Raw genomic sequence first — 18,788 nt, forward strand, 5'->3', positions numbered from 1 at the left:
CTCTTGCTTAGTTTGCTGTCCACTTCTTTTCATCTCTTAAAGACCTCTTTCTCTCATCGAAAGAGACGCATGGTCACGAGGATAGCATTCTCTTACTGCTAGCTAGCAGCTCCATTTGGATACCTACCACTATCAGCATCAAAGTGGACAACATCTATCACCATGTCTCCCGGAATCACAGAGACTGTGGTCCCCAGCAAAGCCACGACCCTCACTCATCTTACCGAAGGATGGGACGACACTCTCCGATTTTACCTAAACGGCACGAGAGTCACGCTAGACTCGATCGACCCCGAAGTTACACTACTCGAATATCTGAGAGGCATTGGGCTGAAAGGCACCAAGTTAGGCTGTGCGGAGGGAGGTTGTGGAGCATGCACTGTAGTATGTTCATCCACGCCGTCTCTGTGAAAAGAGAGAGCATCCAGCTAAGGATCGAAACAGGTTGTCTCGCATTTCAACCCAACGACCAAGAAAATCTACCATGCCTCCATCAACGCTTGTCTTGCGCCTTTGGTTAGTGTCGATGGGAAACATGTTATAACAATCGAGGGGATTGGGAGTATCAAGAACCCTCATGCTGTGCAGCAACGGATCGCGGTGGGAAATGGAAGTCAGTGCGGGTTCTGTACGCCAGGGATTGTCATGGTGCGTTATCCATATGTAGCGTGTGATATTTTGCAGGATGCTCATACGCGTATAGAGTCTCTACGCCCTCCTGCGTAACAACCCGAAGCCGTCGGAACTTGCCGTTGAAGAAGCTTTTGATGGAAACCTTTGCCGGTGCACCGGATACCGGCCTATCTTGGACGCAGCCCAGAGCTTCAATACATCGAATATTTGTGGGAAAGCGACTGCAAATGGCGGAGGTGGCTGTTGTATGGAGAAACAGAACGGTTCATGCTGCGAAGAGCACCCGGAGACCCACGGTGAAAATGGCAGTTCGGCGAAATTTTCACCACCGGATTTCATCCCTTACAGCCCAGACACGGAATTAATATTCCCTTCGGCTCTACGGAAACATGAATTTCGACCACTGGCATTGGGCAACAAACGAAAGAAGTGGTATCGACCTGCTACATTGGAACAGCTCCTGGAAATAAAGAGCGTTCATCCTACAGCAAAGCTCATCGGCGGGAGCACTGAGACACAGATCGAGACTAAGTTTAAGGCTTTGCGGTATAATCCCTCCGTCTACGTGGGCGATATTATCGAACTGCGCCAGTACTCCTTTCAAGACGACCACTTGGAGATCGGCGCCAACGTGTCTCTGACCGACCTCGACGATATCTGCGAAGAAGCCCTGGAAAGATATGGCCCTGTTCGGGGCCAGCCCTTCAACGCCATCAAGAAACAGCTCCGTTACTTCGCCGGGAGGCAAATTCGGAATGTCGCATCTCCGGCTGGAAATTTGGCTACCGCGTCGCCCATTTCAGATCTAAACCCAGTTTTTGTCGCAACGAATACGGTCTTGACTGCCAAGTCACTGGGTAAAGAGACAGACCTACCGATGAGCGAATTCTTCAAAGGGTACCGAACGACCGCTCTTCCTCCGGACGCTATTATTGCCAGTCTACGCATTCCAATCTCGCAGGCAAAAGGGGAATATATCCGTGCTTACAAGCAGTCAAAAAGAAAGGATGATGATATTGCCATTGTCAACGCCGCTCTACGCGTATCACTCTCGCCCACGAACGATGTCACAGGCGTGAACTTGGTTTTCGGAGGTCTAGCCCCGATGACTGTCTCTGCGAAGAATGCAGAAACTTTCTTAAACGGAAAAAGGTTCACCAGCCCTGCTACCTTGGAGGGTACCATGGGTGCCCTAGAGAGGGACTTTGATCTGAAGTTTGGAGTTCCGGGCGGTATGGCTACGTATCGCAGGTCTCTTGCTTTGGGTTTCTTTTACCGATTCTACCATGACGTCCTCCGCGAGCTCAATGTCTGTGCCGCTGATCTTGATGAGGACGTGGTCGCTGAAATCGAGAGAGCTATTTCTTCTGGGAAGAAGGATCAGGAGTCATCAGTGGCTTATGAACAAAACACCCTTGGGAAATCTACACCTCACGTCTCGGCGATGAAACAAGCCACTGGTGAGGCTCAATATACCGACGACATCCCTGCGCAGCAGAACGAGCTATACGGTTGCCTTGTCATCTCAGCTAAAGCTCATGCCAAGATTCTTAATGTTGACGCATCCGCGGCTTTGGATATGCCAGGTGCCCACTATTTCGTCACGCATAAGGACTTGCCCAGCCCAGAAGCCAATTGGTGGGGCGCTCCAGTATCCGATGAGCAGTTCTTTGCAGTGGACAAGGTTACTACCGCCGGCCAGCCTATCGGCATGATCCTTGCAAGCTCAGCGAAGGCTGCTGAAGATGCTTCCAGGGCTGTCAAAGTCGAATACGAGGATTTGCCGGCAATCCTGACCATTGAGGAGGCAATTGAAGCGAAATCGTTCTTTGGCCATGACCATTCCATCAAAAATGGTGATACCGATTCTGCTTTCAAACAAGCGGACCATGTCTTTACGGGGGTGTCGAGGATGGGTGGCCAGGAGCACTTTTATCTGGAAACACAGGCTTGTGTGGCCATTCCGAAGCTCGAGGATGGTGAAATGGAGGTCTGGAGTAGTACTCAGAACCCTACCGAGACGTAAGTTTGCGCCCAGCTCTTGAAATTGGAACAAGTTAACATCCTCATAGACAAGCATACGTTGCTCAGGTTACCGGCGTTGCTGAGAATAAGATTGTTTCTAGAGTCAAGCGACTCGGTGGTGGTTTCGGCGGTAAAGAAACGCGCTCCGTTCTGCTCGCTGGTATATGCGCCACAGCAGCTGCAAAGGCTAGGCGACCGGTTCGATGCATGCTCAACCGCGATGAAGATATTGCCGTCTCAGGACAGCGTCATCCGTTCCTCTGCCAATGGAAGGTGGGGGTGGCCAAAGATGGAAAGCTTCTTGCACTTGACGCAGATGTCTTTGCCAATGGTGGCAATACGCAAGATCTCTCTGCCGCGGTTGTAGATAGAAGTTTGTCGCATATTGACAACGTTTACAACTTTCCAAATGTCAATGTTCGGGGTCGCATTTGCAAGACCAACACGGTATCCAACACCGCATTCCGTGGATTTGGAGGTCCCCAGGGGCTTTTCTTCGCGGAATGCATTGTGGAAGAAGTCGCGGATTATCTAAATATCCCCGTGGAGAAGTTACGGGAGAAGAACATGTATCAACCTGGTGACAAGACTCATTTCAACCAGGAGCTCAAGGATTGGCATGTTCCGCTTATGTACAAGCAAGTCCTGGAAGAGAGCTCCTACAAAGAACGCCGGAAAGCCGTGGAAGAATACAACAAGAACCACAGATGGTCGAAACGCGGCATGGCTATCATCCCAACCAAGTTCGGCATCTCCTTCACTGCTACATTCCTGAACCAGGCAGGAGCACTAGTACACATCTACCGTGATGGAAGCGTGCTCGTCGCCCACGGCGGTGTCGAAATGGGCCAGGGCCTACACACCAAAATGATAATGATAGCAGCAGAAGCTCTTCAAGTGCCCCAATCTGACGTCTTCATCTCAGAAACCGCTACAAACACAGTTGCCAACACATCGCCCACAGCCGCCTCCGCTAGTTCCGACCTAAATGGCTACGCCATCTTCAATGCTTGCGAGCAACTCAACCAACGCCTCCAACCCTACCGCAAGAAAATGCCCAATGCCAGCTTAAAAGACCTCGCCAACGCAGCGTACTTCGACCGCGTCAACCTCTCCGCGCAAGGCTACTACCGCACCCCCGACATCGGCTACGTCTGGGGCGAGAACACAGGCCAGATGTTTTTCTACTTCACGCAAGGCGTAACAGCGGCAGAAGTCCAAATTGACACTCTAACAGGCGACTGGACAGTCTTGCGGGCCGATATCAAAATGGACGTCGGCCAATCCATCAATCCCGCCGTCGACTACGGCCAAATCGAAGGCGCTTTTATCCAAGGCCAGGGCCTCTTCACGACCGAAGAAAGCCTCTGGCACAGAGCAACCGGCCAAATCGCCACCAAGGGTCCCGGGAACTACAAAATCCCTGGCTTCCGCGATATCCCGCAGGTCTTCAACGTGAGTCTGCTCAAGGACGTGGAGTGGGAAAATCTACGGACGATCCAGCGCTCGCGGGGTGTTGGCGAGCCGCCGCTTTTTATGGGGAGTGCGGTTTTCTTTGGGATTAGGGATGCGCTCAAGGCGGCGAGGAGGGAGTGGGGGGTTAGTGAGGTGTTGAGGTTGAGGAGTCCGGCGACGCCGGAGAGGATTAGGGTTAGTTGTGTGGATCCGATCATTGAGAGGGTGAGGGTTGTTCCGGAGAAGGAGGAGAAGAGCTTTTTTGTTGAGATTTAGTATTTTGATATGTCGGCGTTGTATCTTGTCTTGGAAATGATTATCATTAACCTTGAACTTAGTTAGGGGTAGCATTCATTTCGAACGTATCCATTTTGAATCAAGACCACAACATTAAACCATATCTAAGAGGTATTTTCAAGTACAAAACAGCAGCTTCATGTAATGCAAATCAAAGAAAATGAGACACAGTCTCACAAGTTAGAAACACAAACCGACGCTGAGAGAAGCGATCAACGCTCCACAAAACCCCCCAAATCCCCATTCACATCATTACAAGCCATACGACTTATCAAGCTTCTCATCGGGATACACATTTTCATCCACAACCGCTACACCAGCAGATGCCCCCTTCACACCTGCACCCGCGCCCACACTAGCTTCATACCTCGGCGCGGGCTGACCAGACCCATAATCCCGTCCAACCGGATCAAGCTCCCTAACCCCAGCACCATCCGCACCCCCACTCGCGTTCAAATTCGGCATCGCCGTCAACGGCACATCAAAGAACCCATCCGGCCCCGGCCCAGACCCCGCATTCGGATTCGGACCCGGACTCAATGACGGCAAGCCACCGCCCTCACCACGATTCTTCTCACGCATGAAGAACAAAAACACCGCGCGGAAGATACCCATCAGCGCAACAAGGACCCAAATCAGCACGACGACAGCGGAGATGATTGCTTCCGTTTTGATTTCCTCTTCGATCTTGTTGACTACCCGCGCGACGACAGATGTGATCTTATCGGCTGTGTCGTCGCCTGCGTCCGTCAGGAAACTAGCCCCCGAGTCCCCCGAGTCGATACTTTCCTGTGCGCCGCGGGAGAGCGTATCGTTCGGGATGAGCGGGAAGTCGATATGCGCGTGGTCATGCACCCATGTAAGACCCTTTTGGATACCCGCGACTTTCAAGCCGATGAGACACTCGTAGACGTCCATGATGGGTTCGTAGAGGAGGGTATCGCCGAAGGTATCATTCAGGACGCCCGTTGTTTTATCGACGAAGGTGTTTAGCGTATCGTTGACGGCCGTGGTGCTGGTATTCACCCAGCCGAAGACGTCGTTGTTGATGTCGGAGCTAACGTCTGCGATGGCGCCGTTGGCGCCATTGGCCCATGACGCTGAGGTGTTCTGAAGCGAGTCGACGACTTCGTCTGCGAAGTCGCCGACTTCGGAGGTTAGCTCGGGGACGGTCTTCTGGACCGCGCGCAGGAGCAGGAACTGGCAGAGGCAGGAGAAGAGACCCGCGATGCCTAGGCAGAGGACGAGGAGGGCTGGCGGGGATGTTGCGTAGGCGACGGCCCAGCGGACGAGGGTCTGGCGACGGCTGTTGCTGGACCAGCTTGCTGCTTTGATGCCTGCGCCTGCGGTGTAGGGGCGGGAGACGATGTAGACGACGTCCATTGGGTCGTGGGCTTCTTTGCGGACGAGCTGGGAGCGGTCTCTCATAGTGCGCCAGCGGCGGATTTCGGACCATGCGACTGGGACGCAGAAGAGGACGGCTAGGATGACCAGGACGGCGACAAAGATCTTTTTGGCGGTGGTGGCTAGGTCGCCGATGCCGGCGAAGAAGGAGTTGATGCCGTCGTTTCCGTCGCAGAAGTGCATTTTCTCCTTTGCTGGGACGGGGAGGACGGAGCGGTTGAATTCGTAGGTGCCCAGAGATTCGTTCATGAGTTTTTTGACTTCTTCAAAGGGCCAGCGCAGGACATTTTCCGTGAAGTTTTGGACTTCGGCGAAGGTGGGAATGGAGCTGTTGATTTTATCGAGGCCCTCGTTGATTGAGGAGGGGAGCTGGGCGTTTTCTAGCTTGTCGATGGAGCTTGAGATGTTGAGGTCAGGAACGCTGCCGCCGAAGGCGCTGGCGACGGAGTTTACTGTGTCGAGAAATTTGTTTAGGCCGTCTTCGAAGGTGTTGACTGCGCTTGCGATGTCGTGTCCGACTTCTTTGACGGTGGAGTTCAGGAAGCTGGTCGCATCCTTCAGCAGGCCGACTCCAACGTCCACGGTGCCTCGGACGGCCATGGTGATGAGACACAGGTACGTTTGGTACATCACCTTGATAATAAAGAGAATAATCTCCTCAACCCCGGTCACCATTAGCATCAATGTTGACTTGAGCCCCCGAACCGCCGCCTCGACGCTCGACGCTGTAAGCTCATTCACTCCCCGGGACGAATAGTGCGGCATTGACGCCATCGCACTTCCCATCGACTCCACGGATGTGCATGCTGACAATGCCTCGCGCTTGGCCGAGCCCATGTCCGTCTCTAGTCCGCCGACGGCGATTAAGACTCGGGCCAGGACTAGAAGGAGCAGTATAGTCCACCGATTGAGCCATACTTGGGAGAGGCGAGACTTTAGACCGAGATATGGTGTAATGCCGTCGGGGTTGGAGGGGACGATATGTCCGTGGTTGGGATCTTGGGCGCCATATGGCGGGAGGAGGGGAAAGATTGTTCGACCCATGGTGCGTAGTTGTAAAACACAGATGTGATGTAGATGTCGAATATTCGAAGATGGTAAAGACTGAGAAGTTCTCGGTGGTAGATGCAGAGCTCAGTTCTCGGGGGGTGAATCTATCCAAAATCCGGAAAGAGGAGAAAGATTGTTGGCCGGCAACAATAGGTTCGATAGAATAGAATAGACAACAGGAATTGCTCTATTGAGGAAGCATGGCCGAGAATCGAGTCTATTGATAGTGAATGAGCGACTGCAGCGAAAGGCACGCTGAAGGAACAATGCTTCAATAATATACCGTCCGAACCCGCGGAAACAAAGCGAATGAAAATAAATCACACAATAAGACAAGACAAGCAAAGAAAGGAATAAAAGGAAAACAGAACACAAGAAGCGCGACTCATCTTGAAGCCTGAAGTCAAGCAAACACCCAGAGACAGCGCTTCACTCAACCCCAACATCCAAAAATAACCCCATCTATCAAATCTGGTCCTAACATTCTGCAGAAACCCGTTTCATTTAGCGCGGACCTGAGCTCTGCAGAACGCTGATCCCAAAGATAGCTGGAGGCTCCGGCCGGGCGCTTAGAAGTTTGCATTGGTGTCCAATCCTTTGTTGTCGGTATGTTGTCTTAAGCGCTGAAGGAAAGTGAATCTCCAATGAGACCTTCGAATGGTCCATGTGTAGGACAATGTAGCGCCTGGTTCTTTGTTGTCGCTATTCTTGTTCCATTCTTTTCTCCCAGCACGTGGGATTCAGTCTTGGATATGTCACTAGAGACATTGACGGTGAGTCCTGAAAGCATGCTAATTCCATGTTCATAAGCGTAGGATGGATGACTGGCGAGGTAGTCTCCTGGGGAAGTGTGTTCCAATAAGAACGGTGCCCCGCGTGGAAACCACACCTTGAGAACGCGACATACAGAAATAATAGCACCTTATGTACTCATATTACTACTGATATTACTACTGTAGAGAAATATCTCTGGACTGTATTTTTTATGTTTTTATTTCAGGTTACCTCAGATGGTCATTCCAGATATATAGATTCGATCACCCGTTATATATTTCGGCCTCGACCATTTCTGTATCCTGGCTATGCAGCAACCGCACCACCTTACAATCGACTCAACACAGCGCCTTTAGCTAATAGCTGCCATACAGTCTCGTTTCCCTTTTGAGCAGTCCATGATACGATAGCAGGGAATCAGTCGACAAATTGACGATACCATGAAATGACAGCCCCTTACCTGCCTTTCTAGAATGATTTGTTTGGTCCAGATCTATGCCCCACGGCTCATCATCTGTTGCCGACCTTATTTTCCTCATTCAGCGAAGCGCAAGGATCTCTTGTGTTAGGCCATGCATGACGCTTTCCTCCTCACTACGGGATTACTTATAAGATGCTCGCTTTCAATCTGGGATCTGCACAGGTGATGCAAGAAGAAGGCTTAGTTGATAAGCGTCTTGGCAATTGCATCCACCTGGTCGCGTAAAGGTACATGTGTAGGTGCTATACGAGGTTCATTGTTATTTTTGGCACCATCCGGGCCAGCTGTAGTTTCATGGCATTCAACATCATCGTGCTTAACGTAATCGGACACCGAGCGGCGCGCAAAATGCCTACGAAGCATTTATAGATTGCAATAGCATTATATTCAATACTCAAATCAACTAAACTGTATATACTGAAAAGTTATTTACCAGGGCATTTTTTACGTGTATGTCCAACTATACCACAATTGCTGCACCGTGATGGTGCCCGTTTCTTTGGCTCCCTAGCCTCTTGCAGCTTCTCAGCTTCTTGAGCAAGTTGCTGCCCTTCAGCACCTGTAAGAATCCCTCCTTCTGATATATATGTACAGTTTCACGCTTGCGTTTTTGACGTTGATTGGCTGCATTGAGGTCTTGGACCTGGTTCTGGAGCATGAGAACTTCATGCATAGTAGTCTCACATGCCTTTGCCATTTGATTGATTGCTTGATTAGGTGGGCTTTGCGAATTTCGATTGATTAGATATCGGATTAGATGCATCTGATGCTGAATTTCCTGGGTAGATTGTGTCTTTGCAGTCCAAGGTCCATGAGAAGATGATGGAGGAGTTATTATCTTGACAACACCAAGTTTATCGAGTACACGCTGTGGATTGAAAGGTACTAGACCTGTTGCTGCAAATCCACTGCATATATTAGCTGCAGATAATGCTCTTGTACGGGAATATTCATAGAGCATGATGAAATTTTGCTTGTCAATATGATTGATTCCGAGCTCCATGCTGTTTTGGACCTGTTGGCCATAGAACTCCTTGAGAGGTGCAAAGCAGCTAACATCAAGTGGTTGCAGGCGATGTGACGAATGAGATGGCATATAGAGGGGTATGATGAAGTGATCTTTGCAGAAATGTTCAAAGTCGGCAGTAGCATGGCTTCCATGGTTATCCAGAATAAGCAAGCGATATCTCCCTATTGCCCGCGATGCAGTATGTCTTTCAAAGACTTGCTGAAGCCAAAATTGGAAGGTGAGCTTGTCATTGGTCCATCCATTATCACTCAGGCCAATGGTCCAGTCTTTTGGAATATCTTGATACCATGTGGACTGATGCACCTTTCCTGCAAAGATAACCATTGGTGGTGTAGCCCAGCCAGAAGCATTAATAGCTTCAATAACTGTTACCCACTCACGATTACCAGGCTGTAGAGCTCGAACACGGCTTGTAGAATGATGAGATCCAGTAACAACCTTTGCTGTAGATGCCACACCCATTTGAAAGCCAGTTTCGTCAAAGTTGTAGATATCCTGTTCAAGGATACCATACTTTGCTATTGTATCCTGGACAAGTGCAAACCATCTTCCCATTATTTCAGGCACTTCACATTGTGCCCGCTGGTAATCATATTTGCGATTGTATTTGGATTTAAGCTCGCCATGCCGTTCAATGAACCGGGATACCCATCTGTCACTGACTGAATCAGATGCTTTGCGGTCTGACAGAAGTAGATTGGCCATTCTGCACACAGTAGCATGTGTTGGTGGTAGGCCACGTTTATCCATGTCCAGTATCCATTGCTTGAGGGACACCTCTTCTAATCTGGTAAGCTTTTGTGAATTGGGCATTCTATCTGAGCGTGCTTTCCGACCAGATAGCCGATACTGCAATGTCCGTGGTGGTATATCAAATGCTGCTGCCGCCGCCGCTTTTGTGTGAAATTGCCCATCTTCATAGGCTTGGATGGCTAAGGATATTCAGTCTTCTTGAGGAATAGATAGATTTTTAGATTTTGGTGACATTTGCTGATTTTCGTGGTTGAATATTCATGTGGGAGGAAAATAGGTGGAAACTGGAAAAGGAGATGCGGCGCGCCGCTCGGTGTCCGATTACGTTATAGGAGGAATCTGTTCTGATACATAAGGCTCAAGTATCGAGCACCGAGCGAGCGAGCCATTGTAGTCACTGCCATGCTCTTCTGAAGTCCCTCGGGATGGTTCTCCTCGTCAAACTCCTCAGAACGGGCCTAGGTCTCACATCAGAAGCCATCCATGCCGCCCGCGATCGGCCTTCATCGTCTGATCAACGACCTTCCAGGTTCCCACCGCCCTATACAACGAGTGCTACCGACACTGTGGATAACGCCGAGAACCCTGTTCAAAATGCGCAGGTTGAGAATTCTATCAACCGGAATATCGAGCACCAACAGAGCAATGCGCCCCAAACCGCGAGAGACTCTCCCGCAGACTATCTGGCAACCTACGACCAGGACGAGGCCATCTGGCAGCTCGACGACATGGCCGAGAGTGTAAGAGAACAGCCGCACGACGAGACCATGGCGACAGTGACTCCTGAGCAACAGGAAACCGAAGAGGAAAAGGTCAAACAGAGGGAAGCGTTGGCTCGCGAGCTTGTCGCCACGGCGGGACCAGTTCCCGCCTCGATACAACGTCTTCCTTGCCCTGTAATCATTCCTCAACGCCGGCCTAGAAATAAGGATCGCGGGTTCGTGCGAGCGTACGCACCTGTTCTGGATGACTGTGGTATTAGCCAGGATGTGTTTCTGCGGTTTTTGGAATACTTGGATGCAGTTAATCATGTTCGCTTGTCCCACTTTCCCGATACTCAACGGCTAGTGGAACTAAAATGCATGGTAGGCCTCAGCGTGGATCGACGTGGTTTTTATCGCCGCCCAAATTGCAGGCTCCATCCCAACCCCCGCAGCCATGATTGTTGGTACGATAGTTTCGATAGTCGCCGGGGCTGCTCGCGAATTGCAAAAGCGTACTCGCGCGAATACCTTTCTAGAAATGGTTAATCGGGATTTGTTCATGCCGCGTGGGCTGTTTGCTATGGTGATGGCATTCAAACCTGAAATTCCCAGTTCACGGCAGGGGCCGCTGGGTAATGTGGCTGGTGCTGTCAAGGAGACTCTCTCCAAGAAGGAGAAGCTCGATATCAACCAGACAGTTGAGAAGTGGAGCAATACCGATCCAAACAAGTCAAAGTTCAAAAAGGGGTTGGATAATATTAGACTCCAGAGTGGCGAGACCAATTCGGAGGTTGAACTGCCCGAGACTGCGAGCCTGATTTATCCCGACCTAGATCAGGTCGCAGCACAGATCTCGCAAGATGAGGGAGTTATGAACAAGTTCAAAGGGGCTGGAAATTGGGTCAACGATTACATGGACAGAAGAGCAGCGGTTTTCTACGTGAGTCAAGAGGCCTCCCATTACAACACCGTTAGCTGACAGAAAAAAAGGAAGCAAAACACCCAGGCACACCTCTAGTCCAACCCGCAGAACAACGCAAACCCATGAAATCACGATTCAACGACCCCAACCACCCAGCAAATAGCGGCTCAATCATCTCGCTGGTTACCGGCGGCCATGTTCCTGTTCCGGCGAAAAATAAATTACACGAAAAGAGGAATGAGAAATTAGGAGTCAACCGCCTTCTCAGACGGTCCGCGGATCCCTCACGAGACGGTCGACTGATTTCTGGCGCAGGCAGGCAGTTTGTTAAGAAGAAGCTACAGAAGGATGTGCTGTATCTTTTGATAGTTAATTTGCCCACGGCGGCGGAGGAAAGGGAGGCTAGAGAGCTGGATGCTCGGCTCGGGGATATGATGGAGCAGCCCGAGGCCGGTGGTCCCTAGTATGGCGCTATTACTGACCAGGCTTGGGATGCTGGTCTTACTTGGATGGTGATTCTGTAGGTTGCACAAGTCAAGACGTTTCATTCGCTAGCAGAGGTTGCTTAGTCTACCAGAACAGCCGATAACCCTTGACATAGCATCCCAAAATGCCATCATAAAATATGACATATTTTACCATTCAATTGATAGAGAAAAGCGATAAAAATTCCAGGAAATGACGTGGGTACATAAAGAGCTTGGAAAAGATAAGACATCCACTTTCTAGACAGCAGAGACATCACAACAGCAGTATGAAAACGACACAAGAACTGCCCAAGCAACAAGACGGCTGTTTATCAATATGTCCGTGTTTCTATCGTGAAGGACTTGGGTAGGATGGCGGCGACGAGCGGTGATTCGGCTGAGGCTGAGAGGTCATAGGGTGCGGCCTTGAATTATGTCCAGCAGCCTGCTTGTCATTCTTCCTCTTATGGTTGAGGAACAAGCCAAGAGAGAGACACATGATGCTTCGTCAGAGTAATGGCCTGATTTCTGAAAAGGAGATTGTTCAGTTCTGCGGTACGCGCGGTACGATTCTGGACAGCGAGGACTATTTCAGTCTGTTAACCTCTCATCTAAAACATTCAAATGCTAAACCTGATATTAGTGTAATAGAGCTTACCAATCAATAAGAGAGACTTGAAAAAGGTCAATCTTGCAATTTTTGAATGTTTACTTGCAAGTCTAAACTGGAAGTCGAAGCCAAGGCACTATATATGTCAAAAGTCCCCGGAAGGATCGAACGACTTACCCCATATGGAGAATAAATATGGCAAGAATAAGTTAAGGTGATTTGTACAGCCCCAGATCGACTCGACTCGGCGTATTTCGTACTTGTGTTATATCCCAATGACATCAGGATTTTCATAGTTGCCAGCCGTATCATCTTTGATTCGGTAAAGTGCAGCATAGCCCCAAGAAACCCGCCGAAATTAGGGCTGACGGCGTCTTGGCATAACTATTTTCCTGTTTAGGTAGAAATCCTTAGTTTGCACCAAACGACAATTACGTTGGCTTCTCGGAAGTCCACTCAGCATATCTACACCCAAAAAGAAGAGAACAGAGCCATAGCAACCGCCAACTTCAGCTAGGACAGTTTACTAACCTCCACAGCAGGCTCCATCATAAACGCGTACGGCCTATCAAAACAAGAATCCCAATCCGCCTTACTCGAATCCCAGAACCTTTTCAAGCACACTCTTCGCTGTCAACGGTGCAAGCATGCCAGTGTGTCTGCTCAGCGCTGGTAGTTGGCATTGGACAAAGGAACGCTTGGCCACGCCCCCTTTCACAGCCTCTACGTCGAGGACTATCTGCGGCCAAAGCATGAATCGCTTTGTTGGTGGTAATGACATTGCTGTTTTCAGAAGAGTGTGTAGACCCTGGCCGTGCGAGGCATAGATTTCTCTATAAGGCTGAATATGAGGGAGGACCGAGACGCTCTGTAGCGAATGGATGCAGTACAAAGCCACGGTGACCTGGTGCACCTTTCCAAGAAGCGTCCACCCTTCTCTTTTTGATAATGGCTTCGACTCGGCCCATTGCTTGGGAGAGAAATTTTCGATACGATTTAGTGTCTCGAATGCTTCATAGGTGAGGTCCCCTGCTCCCACGGGCATATATTTTGCGGCTCGCATGCGGATGTAATTGATTTTGATAATCTCGGCAAAAAGAGGAGTAGGAAAGCCCTGAAAAACGAAAAGCCTATTGCCATACTCTTCGATCACAAAATCAAGCTCCTCAAGATGCGCAGGGACCAAGGCTAGGTCTGATGCAGGCGATGATGCATCTCCCATGACCGCAATGCTGTCTAATCATCAGCCACTGCTCCTTCGTGGGTCACTTCATAATGTCATACCGTGTAAAAAGAAGAAGTAAAGGTATTGCGCCGGTTGATTCGGCAAATGAACGCATTCCACCACGTCGAACGATTATTTTCCGGGCTCCTTGAAGGTGGTACCGCCAGAATGACGATGCTCCTTGCCAGGACTCTGTCACAGCATCCTTTAGTACAATTGCATAATTTCTTGCTTCCATCTTCTTCTCTTTGAGAATGATGAACTTACATCAACAATGATAAGTGTCAAGATCCCAGCCACAGCAAGATTGCTCATCCGCTTATGGTCCACGCCAATATCATCGTTCAAAGAGCGAATGATAAGACCACGGTAGTGGAAGAAGGTCATAGCCAGCGAATTTAAGTGGATGTCATCTCTTCTCTGGTTCATCCTGTGACTGAGGGACGCGCAGACTAGGCCAAGTCGTACGTAATCGGGACGAGCCAGTCCATTCTGCAATAGCTTGGGCGAGATCTGGTAGATGGCACTATTTGAACCAAGCTCCAGGATAGGAAGTACACTGGGGAATATGCGGGCATTGACTGTGATAAAGCATTGGCATGTTTGAATAACCATGAAAAAGGCTATTTGAACTCTTTACTTACAGTATTCTGAGGCTTGGAAGAATGCATGAGCGATCGTTTTCAATTCGGGAAGGGGTCTCATGGCACTTGTGCTCTCAGTCGTCGTTATAGTCGTTCCACCATGCTTGCTTGTGCACCTTGCCTTTCGAGATTTGACCTTTCCAGGCTGGAGCCACTTGAGTCGTAGAGGTTGGGTCTCTTTGTACCCAGGACAGGCAACCCCGGACGCAATGCAGTGTTTACATGCGGGGCGCGTAAAGTCACAGACTAAGCTTCGTCGGAGACATTCCTAGCAGTGACGCTTGCGATCTCCGTCCATCCGGCAACTAAATGCACGAATCAATTCACTGAGGTATGGAAAACTATCTTGTGTAGTAATTTTGCCAAGTAATCGTGTTCCCGGGGAGGGGAGGGGTCGAAACACGGCACTAGCGTCTCGCGTGGGCTGAGCCTCGTATAACTATGCAGTGATGTCACGATAGTTGGCCTCTAGGATCATGAGCCGGATAATGTAAACAAATAAATCCATGAGCATACATAGAACCGGAAACAAACTACTAAACTAGCAAATACATCAAGGACGAACAAGAAAGAGATCATTCCGCACAAACACTGACCAATCACAAAAAAGATACTATCGTATTTTTCTCTATAATCCCACGGCCATTCGCATTGCAAATCAACCCTCTCAATGGCAAAATAACATTCATTACAAGCCAAGTCGCCGACGAGCAATCCTCCGACGAGCTCGACCAAGCCCGAGGCCACCACCTACACCCAGACCTGAGCCCAGACCGAGGCGTCCACCGAGACGGTCGTCCGCCAGGACGGTAGTGGTGCCGAAGCAGGAGTTGACGCGACGGGGACGACCGTAACAGTCTGGGCAGGATGCGGCCTGTTGACAGATATTTGGTTCATTACCCATGTCCTCTTCCAAACCAAATGGCCAGAATCTATAAGGAGAAATAAATCCATCGTCTATCTGCTCCTTTGGTTTTCTTAGCCTATGTTGTGGTTCTGCCTGTCGGGAAACGAAGCACTCGTGTAACTTTCCCTGAACCTCTAGTAACTTCCATTCCATCATGCCCTAGAGACACTTGTCGAAAGAATATGCGTAAATCACAACGGCCAATGTATTGTTGATCTGCCGATGACACATATGCGCAGGACTGACGGTGCTTGCCCAAGACCATGATGGAGCACTTTTTATACTCGACAATGCTATTGGGTATTCTCGTGCAGTCCACAAAAGACCGTTAGCAAGATCACATTCCATAACCGACACAGATTGTGTCCGGGACAATAAACGAGGCTAAACGCGCCAGCCCTGTAATTATTGGGAGCCTTAAATCCTTGAATATTCACGCCACTCGATGTTAGACGTGGGATTAAGGACGATGGACTGGAACCGTGATCACCACTTCTGCAAGTGTGGTCTCTGAACAGAATCATTGTCCTCAACACTAATGTAATTGAGCTTTGGTCTATTGCGCGTATGTAGAATCGAACAACTGAGATATAATTTCTGGCTTTGCATGCTGAATAAGATAGTCTTTTGCTGACTGGTGAACAAAGTAGATGACTGTATCTTCCTCTCTAAGGGAAAGCAGGCCACAAAGCTGGATGACCTTCCAAGGGACTGCAAACTTTAGTAGTGCGGCAAGTGTCACCATTTCAGATAAATGGAGTGGGCGATAGGTATTAACTGCAATCAGGAGCACCTCTTTTATTCCTGCCGACTGTTTCCTAAAACATAACGAATGTTAGTCATGAGCTTGACATATCAGCAGTTAAACCTGTTCTTCTACACCAACCAGTTCTTCCTCACCTGCAGGTCAGGGAAGGCTGAGTTGCCTGTGCATCCAGAACTCTGATGAAAGGAGTCAAGGATGAAGTCAAAGCGGAGGTGGCGGATGCCACTGTGCCAATAATAAAACATAATAACTAGCAGGTTTTCATTCAAACAAGGCAACCAAGTGCAGTATTGTATGCAGGCACAAACATGGCAGTGATATTCATAGAAAACTGATCCATCGGGCGACGCTCAGCCAGTGAGAGACAAAGGGTTTGAGAATTATGTGATGAAAATCACACAGGACATTCATGATTTAGTTATGCAGGATTCATTTCTTTATATAACTGTAATTATTTCAAGATTCACTCCGTTAGTGGGTTTCACACTGTCCTTATACAGTCTTCTTTGAGCAATGACTTTCTCAATCAGAACTCTTCCTCTATGCTCTCCGAATATGTCAATGTAGGTACATAGATTGACCAACCATCAAATCTCATCTGGAGGGGCAAATGTTGGCCCGGTATGGCCCGACCTAGTGGCCCAAATGGCAAGAACCCAAGATCAACCAATGCCAACAAGATTAGTTCTTCTTGCAAAGGGGCCCATATATCGTTCCACCCTTCACCTCTTCCCAGTCCTCACTTCCGACGCATCGCCAGCACCAAAACACTTCTTCCGGGTCATAATTCTGCTTAACTGACTTGAGCCAGTCATACCTGCTTCCGTACCAATCCTCTTTCCGCCCCGGATCATATCCATCAGCTTCATTCAGATAGGTTCCCATGCCAGGAGTCAACGCCTTCATCACCTTCAGCTTCTTGAGAGTGGCCTCATCTTTGACTTGCTGAATTCCCTGGGAATCCGCATTCTCAGGCCAGAAGTCGACTTGCTCCGCGAGGAGATAGATTCTGCGCCACGCTGGGTGAACGGAGGTATGCGGCGCGGGTTGTAGGACTTGGCCACCGCCGACGAGACACAGCTCAAGGAAGGATGCCGTGGCGTGTACTCCAGGACCTTCCAGAGAAAAGAGGGTCTGAAGCGTCTCGATAGATTCTTTTGTTGGAATAGGAGTGATTTTTTATCGAAGAAACGCGATGCCATGATAGGTGTGCTTGCGGCTTCTGCTTGGTGACTCCCACTGCCCAGGAAGTACTCTTTAAACGAGAAGTACTGGAAGTTTGATTTGACATCAAATGTGGTCGTGTTGAGTCGAACCAGATTGTTCACTACCTGCTGGTTCATGATGTTCTTGGCGCGTTCGATGGTAGCGGAGGAATTGCTTTCGATCATCTTTATGAAAGTATGCTCGTATAGCACTTGTCCGTCCGCGCGCAATACACTTGCGTAGCCTGCGGGCCCTTCATCCAAAATGATGGGATATCTCGATATAATTCCCACGGTTGTATTCAGCAGCTGAGTTAAGCTGCCATTCAGTGGAACAACTTGGAGAGTGTGAAAGGACCGGATGTGTATGGTATGCTTTGATCGTAGCCGATACCACAAAGCCGAAGGTGCCCCCACCGCCTCCACGGAGAGCAGTAAAGATGTCTCCGTATTGACATGCATTAGCTGTAACGACTTCACCCGACGCAAGCACAACTTTGTATTCAAGGACTTGGTCTGTTGCCAGGCCGAAGGTGTGGCTTGCTGCGCCGTGGACGCCGCCTTGCAGGTGGCCTCCAATGGACCCGACAGTCTGGAATAGTATCAGTTTTGCTGCCATAGACTTTCGAATAGCTTGCGGGCGTACCTTATCATCACCACCAACGACAATACGTCCATGCTTGGCTGCGAAGGCATATACTTCCTCCCAGATATATCCACCGCCAACAGCGATTGCACTTCCAGTCCAATTAGACCGGCAAGAACCATCAGACGGAGTGTACCTTCCTTGGTAATCAAGTCCATCCCCGTATATACTTAATCCAGATCATCAAACTGCCATATCTTTGTGATCTGCCAGGCCTCGTTAGCAACTTATCCATGTATTTCGAGGATGACAATCAACACCTACCTCCCCACAATATCATGGCCGGTATTCTTGATCACTAGCCGGACGTTATTCTCCCTGGCGAATCTTATCCCAGCCGCGACATCATCCGCTTTGTCGCGCTGATGGTGTAAACCGGCGCATTACCCAGTTCACATAATGGGCATTGATCGGAGAACAGGTATTAACAGTAGAATACGTGTATCCGATTAGTGAAAGCTCTTGAAATGGAGACTCTGTCCATTGTTCGCTTATGTCCTGATAGAGCTGGGTGTCGTAGCCTGAACCGGGATAGCAGGGTTTCGCGATAGGCTGGTTGTAAATGAGCTGACCATCAACGGAAGTATTGAGGGCGTTCCACTTTGAGGGTGATGGCCAGCAGTCGTCGATTGGGTTCTGTTTATTTGAATCAGGATCAGAGCAGGTTGAATATTCAAGTCTTTGGTGACGTACACATTTGCATTCGGCAAGGGCAAATGGCGCTCCAGCGAGGAGCATAAGGCTTGTGAGAAGCATCTTTGATGAGCGAACTGATGCAGACATGAAACCG

General features: G+C 49.4%; 8 protein-coding genes across 8 annotated transcripts; 2 read left to right on the top strand and 6 right to left on the bottom strand.

The window, feature by feature from the left end:
* Nucleotides 1-162: 162 nt before the first annotated feature.
* ACHE_10608S (putative xanthine dehydrogenase HxA) lies at nt 163-4,389 on the top strand (the record flags this gene model as incomplete). The annotated part of the gene is made up of 4 exons (XM_043281164.1): nt 163-384; nt 445-648; nt 704-2,655; nt 2,706-4,389. The coding sequence occupies 4 exons, from the start codon at nt 163-165 to the stop codon at nt 4,387-4,389; spliced, it is 4,062 nt and encodes a 1,353-aa protein (XP_043131728.1).
* Nucleotides 4,390-4,662: 273 nt separating this feature from the next.
* Nucleotides 4,663-6,858, bottom strand: prm1 (pheromone-regulated protein PRM1; the record flags this gene model as incomplete). The annotated part of the gene is made up of 1 exon (XM_043281175.1): nt 4,663-6,858. One exon carries the CDS (start codon nt 6,856-6,858, stop codon nt 4,663-4,665), a length of 2,196 nt encoding a protein of 731 aa, XP_043131729.1.
* Nucleotides 6,859-8,299: 1,441 nt separating this feature from the next.
* Nucleotides 8,300-8,560, bottom strand: ACHE_10610A (uncharacterized protein; the record flags this gene model as incomplete). The annotated part of the gene is made up of 2 exons (XM_043281187.1): nt 8,300-8,471; nt 8,553-8,560. The coding sequence occupies 2 exons, from the start codon at nt 8,558-8,560 to the stop codon at nt 8,300-8,302; spliced, it is 180 nt and encodes a 59-aa protein (XP_043131730.1).
* A 1,767-nt stretch (nt 8,561-10,327) lies between these two features.
* On the top strand, nt 10,328-11,992 carry ACHE_10611S (uncharacterized protein; the record flags this gene model as incomplete). The annotated part of the gene is made up of 3 exons (XM_043281198.1): nt 10,328-10,933; nt 10,992-11,546; nt 11,597-11,992. The coding sequence occupies 3 exons, from the start codon at nt 10,328-10,330 to the stop codon at nt 11,990-11,992; spliced, it is 1,557 nt and encodes a 518-aa protein (XP_043131731.1).
* A 1,205-nt stretch (nt 11,993-13,197) lies between these two features.
* On the bottom strand, nt 13,198-13,827 carry ACHE_10612A (uncharacterized protein; the record flags this gene model as incomplete). Its single annotated transcript, XM_043281209.1, has 1 exon — nt 13,198-13,827. The coding sequence occupies one exon, from the start codon at nt 13,825-13,827 to the stop codon at nt 13,198-13,200; it is 630 nt and encodes a 209-aa protein (XP_043131732.1).
* A 135-nt stretch (nt 13,828-13,962) lies between these two features.
* On the bottom strand, nt 13,963-14,535 carry ACHE_10613A (uncharacterized protein; the record flags this gene model as incomplete). The annotated part of the gene is made up of 3 exons (XM_043281220.1): nt 13,963-14,022; nt 14,098-14,411; nt 14,475-14,535. The coding sequence occupies 3 exons, from the start codon at nt 14,533-14,535 to the stop codon at nt 13,963-13,965; spliced, it is 435 nt and encodes a 144-aa protein (XP_043131733.1).
* Nucleotides 14,536-16,828: 2,293 nt separating this feature from the next.
* ACHE_10614A (uncharacterized protein) lies at nt 16,829-18,030 on the bottom strand (the record flags this gene model as incomplete). Its single annotated transcript, XM_043281231.1, has 3 exons — nt 16,829-17,301; nt 17,340-17,944; nt 17,999-18,030. 3 exons carry the CDS (start codon nt 18,028-18,030, stop codon nt 16,829-16,831), a joined length of 1,110 nt encoding a protein of 369 aa, XP_043131734.1.
* A 313-nt stretch (nt 18,031-18,343) lies between these two features.
* On the bottom strand, nt 18,344-18,781 carry ACHE_10615A (uncharacterized protein; the record flags this gene model as incomplete). The annotated part of the gene is made up of 2 exons (XM_043281242.1): nt 18,344-18,634; nt 18,692-18,781. 2 exons carry the CDS (start codon nt 18,779-18,781, stop codon nt 18,344-18,346), a joined length of 381 nt encoding a protein of 126 aa, XP_043131735.1.
* Nucleotides 18,782-18,788: the final 7 nt, after the last annotated feature.

Source organism: Aspergillus chevalieri, chromosome 1 (assembly GCF_016861735.1).
Source record: "Aspergillus chevalieri M1 DNA, chromosome 1, nearly complete sequence".
NCBI lineage: Eukaryota > Fungi > Ascomycota > Eurotiomycetes > Eurotiales > Aspergillaceae > Aspergillus > Aspergillus chevalieri.